Here is a 7,931-nt window from a genome sequence, read left to right as displayed (position 1 = left end):
CTTCGTGACTCTAGTATGTATCAGACAACTTTGGGATTTTTCTTACAGTATAAGTTGTAGTGCAGACATACCTCTGGAGAGGCTAAAAGAAAACAAAAATTTATTAAAAATCTGTTCGCACAGCTATTGAGTTGCTACTGTAAATTCAAATAATCTGTTCTTTGTAGGGTCCTTCACAGCGCTATTAATGTCAGTGTGTTATTTTCATATGACCAACCAGAAGCCATCCTCATTTAAAAAATTATGACTTTTTGGGTAGATATTCATAAATGTTTGTGCAGTGTTAAAATTGGAAAACATTTTAATCATTGGTGGCCGTGTGCGTGCTTTCAAGAACGAGGTAATCCGGTACAGCAAGCCACGTAGAAACACTGATGCGGAATAAGGAATAAGCTATGTCTCATTCCCTGGGACTCTATAAGGCAAGATGAATATCGACCACATTTGTATTTTTATCTCTATGTAAAGAGGGCAGTAGTGATGGAGTTAATCTCTGGAGTTACCGCAGATGTGATTTTGATGCCTGGCTTTTCCTTATGGTTTCCAGATATAGCTGATTCTTCAGGGAATGACTTTGCTCACGTTCTGCCCACCCTCCCCGCCCCCCCTCCCAGAGAACATTTCATTTTGGTCTCTGCAACTTTATGAGGAGTGGTACCTGGACACAGGCAGTTCATATCACTAGCAATTGAATGGGTTTATTCCTGACTGTTCATGTACATGGAGGATCATAAAAATCTTAGTTTTTAAAGAGTCTTTCAAGGTAATTGTAGACCCAATTCCCTCAGCGGGAATTCTCCTTGGCCACGCTCCTGCCAAGTGCTGTGGATCAGATGAGGATCAAGTGGAACCGAGCGAAAGCAAAGTCATGCTCCAGAGAAGCAGTGGGCGGATATTAACACTGTATCAAGATGGAGTAGAGGGTCTCAATATGCAAGCTCAAGTCAGGGCCAACAAGAACCACCTTGGTTTTGGGAGTTTGGGGCCAACAGATACAACCAGATCCATTTGCCTGAAGTTCCTTGGTCCTTGGTCCTGCATGGCTTTGAAAGATCGAGACAATGTCTTCCTGGCCACACAGTGGAATATTTAAAAATTATCACTCTGTATCTGACATTGGGTCTTCCCTGGTGGCTCAGTGGTTAAAGAATCTGCCTGCTAAGGAGGAGACTGGGGTTTGATCCTTGGGCTGGGAAAATCCCCTGGAGGAGTTCATGGCAAGGCACTCTAGTATACTTGCTGGGATAATCCCATGGACAGAGGAGCCTGGCGGGCTACAGTCCATGGGGTCACAAAGATTCAGACACGACTAAGTGACTAAAAAACAACAACAATCTGACATTAAATTCTGGAGGATTTCCAGTGATAGGAGAACTTACCACCTCCAAGGTAGACATTTTGATTATTTTAAAAATTTATCCTGACAATCATATTTTAATTGCGTTGAAGAGCCACTTATTATGTTTTCAGATTATTATAACTTGAGGAGAAAGTCTTGTGCTTCAGAAAGTGGCAACATTTCAAATAGTGGACAGCCACACACGTGATTTATTAACATTTTACGCGCTTGCATTTATGGTATTAATGAAGAGTTCTTGAATGAAAAAAATCACATATCTTCTGTGTGGCCTGCAAATACTGGCTGCTGAAAATTGTTTTGAAGGATTTCAAGACCTAGAGGAAACCAAAGGGGGAGCTGCAGCCATGCTTCTTGGTGTCCAATGGATAGATGGTCAGTCAAGTTCTTGGTGGCGGTACGCGTGGAGGTCGTGGTTGGCAGAATTTCTGTGGCACGTATTACCCTCAACAGGGCTGTACTTTGTGTGTCTTTGGGAGTTGAGGTCTCCCAGGTGTAGCAAGGGCACAGTGGGCCCTGAAGGTGTCTGCTCCCACGCTTCAGCTCAGCTTTGTGGACGGTCCGCTCCACCCACTGCCTACCCTGACCCCATGTTTCTCTTCTGTCTGGGCTCCTGTCGCTTACTGAGTCTGAGAACCGGAGAAACAGGCTCTTCAGGTAAGTGTCTTAACTTTTCTGTCTGGAACGGCTGTCATGGATGTCGTTGTTCTGTGTCCACAGAGGGCGGCCCGGCCTGTCAGTGAGGAGGGGTGACGAGAGGGAAGTCCTGCAGATCTCTCAAGTCTCTGAGGACGAGCATGAGGTGTGTCGGCCATCTTGGATCCCATCACACGCCCATCCATGGAAAACCACTCTTCCTCCGTCTCCTATCTGTGCCCACACTCACGTATCCAGGTGACTGCTGTTTTGCTGTTTTCGTGTCAAGAATTTTCCACTAATATGTGGAAATGTGTCTGGAAAGACGGAAGTGTGTCTAACATTGTTTTTTTTGACAGTGTTCCTTTGCAGTTGGCTTGTTAGTACATTATAACCATTCTATTTGGTGGTACTTTGCAATGGCAGGGCTTCCTTTGAATTATTAGGCTGTTCCAGAAGCTGGTTGAACTCATTCAAACACAGGATCAGTAAAAAAGAATACAGTTAATGCAAATTGAGCACTTACTATGTGCTAAACACTGTGGACCTCCTGAGGTCCGCATTCTACAGAGGAAAACCTGAGCCACAGATAGGACCAGAAAATGGCTCATAGGGTCATAGGTGGCAGGGTTGGGATTTGAAGCCTGGGACATTGACTGTAAGGCTTACAGCCCTTGTCAAACGCTGTGTTGCCTCTCACATTTCATCGCTGGACATCCCAATGGCCTGGCACCTTTAACACCACTCAGCGAGAGTGGGAACTCATGGCTTTGCCTGCTCAGCATCTCTGTCCTTGAGAATGACCTTCCTTTGATGAAGAGTTGCCATTTTTTCTAAATTTTCAAGGTCACTGAGAAGTTTTCATGACAGTGTATTTGGACTGTCTCTCTTATAACCCTCCCCTCTTCTGCTAGGGTTGGGGATCCGGCAGAGTTGGGTCAAATGACATGCCTTCCTGCAAGTTTTGGAGGTGGGAATGAGAATGGAGATGTATTCTTCCTCTTCCAGGCTGAAATGGGAACAGGCGGAACTTCACACCTACTGGTGCCCTGTTCTCCACCACGTGGATCACAGAAATGAGGTATGTCAATGTGCTAAGAGAGAAGAGGTTGACCTGAAGCAAAGGATCTCAGAAGAGGGAGAAGGGAAGAGCCTCCACCGTCATTTCATAGCCTTGTTCCAGATGCTCTGCAGAGCTAGTGTGCTCTCTTCCTGGGTTTCTGCAGGACATTCTTGTAGCCTTCATCAAATATTCTCTTTCACTAGATTAGGTTGAAATGCTGTCAATCACTTTCCTTCAAAAAAGTTCTAGATAGTGGGCTAAATACAAAATTATGGCGATATACCCACTCACTCCTTGAATTTACATCCAGAGAGTGTCTAGTCTTCAGTGCAGGGATCTGTTTGGGGTTGGGTATACAGTGGTGAAAATTGCTCAGTCGTCTCTGACTCTTTGCAACCCCATGGACTATACAGTCCATGGAATTCTCCAGGCCAGAATACTGGAGTAGGTGGCATTTTCCTCTCCAGGGGATCTTCCCAACCCAGGGATCTAACCCAGGCCTCCTGCATTGCAGGTGGATTCTTTACCAGCTGAGCCACAAGGGTGGACAAGGTCTCTTCTCTTATGGAGATTAAACAAGTAGAGGAACACATGAGGTGAGACCATTTCAGGAATTCCCTGGCGCTCCAGTGATTACGGCTTCCGTGCTTCCGCTGTAGAGGGCACCGTTTGATCTCTGGTTGGGGAACTAAGATCCTGCATCCCCTGCAGAGTTGGGGATGGGGAGAACGTTTCAGAAGGACAGGAAGTAAATCAGAGATGATGAAGCTGTGAATGGCTAAGGCAAGGGTCAACCAACCCATGGTATTAGGATGGTGTTTCTGAAGAGGGGACTTGGGACTGAGGTCTGAATGACCTTGCAAGATGGGGGTTCTAGAACATTCTGCACAAAGAAACTGAGTGCTAGGTGTCTGAGAGGGGCAGAGTTTGCCACATTCAAGGTACAGATAGGTGGGTCTGGAGGGTCATGGAGGAGGAAGAAGGAGGAACAGGGATTGTAGAAATAGGCCGTGTCAGGGCCCAGTGCCCCTTGTGTCTGCAGAAGAAGATGCATTGAGGAGCCAGTTTCTCTCCAGAGAGAAGAGCAGGCTAATTCAAACCAACTGACCATCCCTCAGAAGCTCACTCTGGTTAGCACATGTGATGGAGAACAGGAGAGAAGGAGAAAAAGAGTGCATGGCTCTGCAAAGGCCTCTTTTTTAGATGAGAGGGAGAAATTATGGGCAAGGTAGGGCTACATGGATGGGCTTCCCAGGTGATGCTAATGGTAAAGCATCCACCTGCCAATGCAGGATACGTAAGAGACTCAGGTTCGATCCCTGGATTGGGAAGATCCTCTGGAAGAAGGTATGGCAGCCCACTCCTGTATTCTTGTCTGGAGAAGCCCATGGACAGAGGAGCCTGAAGGGCTACAATCCATAGGGTCACAGGTGACTTAGCATGTACCCATTCAGGGCTACGTGGATCACGGGAATACCAGCTGGGGTGGACTTTGGGCAAACCAGTGCCATGCCATTAGTTTTTTCTTATAAGGGAGGGATCAACTTTGAACAGCTCTGATTACCTTGAAACCATGTTAGTTTTTTAAAAACATTTTTAATTGGAGGATAATTGTTTTGCAATATTGTGTTGGTTTCTGCTGTACAACAACAAGAATCAGCTAAAAGTATACGTATATCCCCTCCTGCCTGAGCCTCCCTCCTCCACCCCCAGAATTTTTAACCAAATTGAAGGTGACTTCTGTAGCCCGTTCTTCATCCCAACTTCATTCTCACCTGGATAGGTTGTGATATGATACAGAGCAGCGGGTCTCCAGTGGTAGTGCAGCAGAATCACAGGGAAGGCGAGTGAAAACCCAGGTTGCTGGGCCCCCACCTCCAGAATTTTTGGTTCAATAGGTCTGGGTGCGAACTGAGAACATGCTTTTTCCACAGGGTCCCAGGTGATCCTGCGGTTACTGGTCTCCAGGGACCGCACTTGGAGAACCAGTGAGGTAGAAGAAGGCTTGATGGGATCTACACCAGAATCACCTGGGGCGTCTAGTCTGGGTGAAAGAACGCCTGGTAAAATATTACCTGCTGGTAGAATAGTAAACTAAGCTATGCTAAATGCAACTCTTGATAGATTTAGCAATGCCAGCCAGGGTTACATGCAAGAGTGTCTTGGGCTGGAAGTGAATTATGACAAGCTTGAAAGCTCTGTTCTTTGGAGAGTAGGTGTGTGAAGGAAGAAGATAGTGATGGGAATTTCTCTGATACTGCTCTTTGGGGAAAATGAGTCTTAAATTTTAAGGAGCATCAGTTTGACAGGACTCAAAGCTTCAGCTTCATTAAATCAAAATTTTCATTTTTAAGTCTGGAATTTATGTTACGTTTTGATCTTAACCAAATGGCTAAGCTTATAAACATTTTTTTTCCTCCTACAATGGCAGTCTTTTTAATCACTTTGTTTTTATAAGAAGCTGCCTGAAGTATTTTGCATGAATAATTATAGTTATGTAGATGCCATTACAAATTTTTTGTACTAAGTAAAATGATTTTCACTTTAAGGACTTAAAAAATAGTTGGGTAGCATACTAAATACTCTCATGTGTCATAGTACAATAGCATATAGTTTTAAATTTGCAATTAATTCATAGGTGACAAGAAAGCTATTCAGATAGCATTTTCCATTCTAATAGATTTATATTTAATATGAGTAACTGACATACACCAGGAATGAAAAAGCAAGTTTTCTTTATGCATTATAATAGATATATTTTATGCAGGAAAAGCATTAAAAAAAAAGAAGGAAAAAAGGGTCCAAATATTCCCTATTGTAGGATCACTTTCTAGTATATTTTATTTTTTTATTAGGTAATATATGAATACGTGCATAATTTACTAAAGGGATATATTTAGCTACTTACCTAGTTATTATACTAAATAATTTTGCTAAGTTCTTACACATAGTATTTCATAAACAGGTTCTGGTTTTGCCATCTCATGTATATTGTTGAATTAAAGTACTTAATTTCCTTGATGAATTAAATCATAGAAGGAAAATATGAATCATATAAAGAAGATGTCTGATTCCCAGTTGCCTCATTCTCACGTGGAAGTCCCCTATTTTCATTCTTACCTGTCCTCTGCCCCAGTGGGTTGTACTGTTCACTCAGGGTTAGGAACATGGAGGGTCACCAGCACGGCAGGTTGCACGTCTGCTCTGTGATGGAGGCAGCGGGGATGCTGCTCTGAAGCGGATTCAGCCTTCCTGTTGCACCTGGCCCAGTGCTCACGTCTGTGTAGAGACACAGTCCTAGTGTCTGGCCAGTTGGTGGCTGACCTTCCTTTTCCATTTTGTACAATGTGAACTGCATGTTGAACTTCACATATTTCCCTCTTATTGGCTAGTGAATACAGTCTGGGACATTTTCTCAGTTATTTTCACATCCTCAGGTAGCTTCCTTCCAACATAGGCAGTTTGGTAAAGATAGGATCCAGTTCCTAATTTTTCCCTGAACACAAACTCCTTATTCTCATCTAGAGGGTCGTGTGTTCCTATTGCTTAGAAACGTGGAAGTCAAAGTTAGTAGCTCAGTTGTGTCCAGCTCTTTGGGATACTGTAAACTGTAGCCTGCTGAGATCCTCTGTCCATGGAATTCTCCAGGCAAGAATACTGGAATGGGTGGCCATTTCTTTCTCCAGGGGATCTTCCCAACCCTGGGATAGAACCTGGGTCTCCTGCATGGCAGGCAGATTCTTTCCTGTTTGAACAACCAGGGAAGCTAGTACTGCTTAGAAGAGCTGCCCAATTCTCCTAAAACCAGAAACAGCGTCTTCTGATTTTGCCCTACCTAAACCTAGGCATCTCTTAATTTATGTTCATATGGGATGAAGAACCTAATTTTGATGCATAAGTTAGAGGAATGAGAAATCTGTTCTGTGAAGCTCAATGTTTACCGAAAGTTGCAGTTGTCTTTTCTTTCTTTTCTTTTCTTTTCTTTTTTTTTTTTTTTTGCAAAAGTTTATTCTTAAATGTACAATAGGTTCCAAGACAACACTTCATTCTAGCTATAGGTAGCAACAGATATTATGGCAGGGAATCCAGGTGTTTAAACAGGAATGGAACTAAGGGTCATCATTGCCTCAGGCACAAGGAACAGCTTACTTTTTGCCAGATTTCTTAATTCCACTGGTGGCCAGGGGGGCCTTTCCCCACGGCCTTTGCTTTTAGCTCCTTGAGTTTCTTCTGCTCCTCCTTCTGCTTCTGTTTGAATGTCTTATCTTCCTCGTCCATCTCCTTGGCATGCTTCTTGGACTGCTTCAGGGGCTTCTTCTTGCCACCTTCGCAGCCCGACATGGCGCCTGCCGCCCCTTCCCCAGACCCTGGCACCCCAGTTGTCTTTTCTATTGTGTCCTTTTCCTATCACTGCTAAGGTCGCCTTTCTCTTACTCTTGAGCAGTGGTTGCTCTTTCTCTTATCTTTGTTAAAAAAGTAAGTAGAGTGAAAGAAAGAGCTTCCCGGGTGGCTCAACTGATAAAGAATCTGCCTGCAACACGGGAGACCATGGTTCGATTCCTAGGTTGGGAAACTCCCCTGGAGAAGCAATAGGCTACCCACTCCAGGTATCATGGTCATCCCTGGTGGCTCAGACAATGAAGAATCCACCTGCAATGTGGAGACCTGGGTTTGATCCCTGGGTTGGGAAGATCCCCTGGAGGAGGGCATGGCAACCCACTCCAGTGTTCTTGCCTGGAGAATCCCCATGGACAGAGCAGCCTGGCGGGCTACAGGCCATGGGATCACAAAAAGTCAGACATGACTGAGCGACTAAGCACAGCATTGCACAGAGTGAAAGAAAGCAAGAACTCAAAGGAAAGCAGGTTGACTGAG

The 7,931-nt window shown here is 44.5% G+C and overlaps 1 protein-coding gene across 1 annotated transcript; it reads right to left on the bottom strand.

The window, feature by feature from the left end:
• Positions 1–7,220: 7,220 nt before the first annotated feature.
• On the bottom strand, positions 7,221–7,397 carry LOC138088960 (translation machinery-associated protein 7-like). Its single transcript, XM_068984221.1, has one exon. The coding sequence runs from the start codon at positions 7,395–7,397 to the stop codon at positions 7,221–7,223; it is 177 nt and encodes a 58-aa protein (XP_068840322.1).
• Between the last annotated feature and the right edge of the window lie 534 nt (positions 7,398–7,931).

This window comes from Capricornis sumatraensis, chromosome 12, assembly GCF_032405125.1.
Source record: "Capricornis sumatraensis isolate serow.1 chromosome 12, serow.2, whole genome shotgun sequence".
NCBI lineage: Eukaryota > Metazoa > Chordata > Mammalia > Artiodactyla > Bovidae > Capricornis > Capricornis sumatraensis.
Note: the sequence above shows the minus strand (reverse complement) of the source record. Positions and strands in the feature narration are given on the sequence as shown.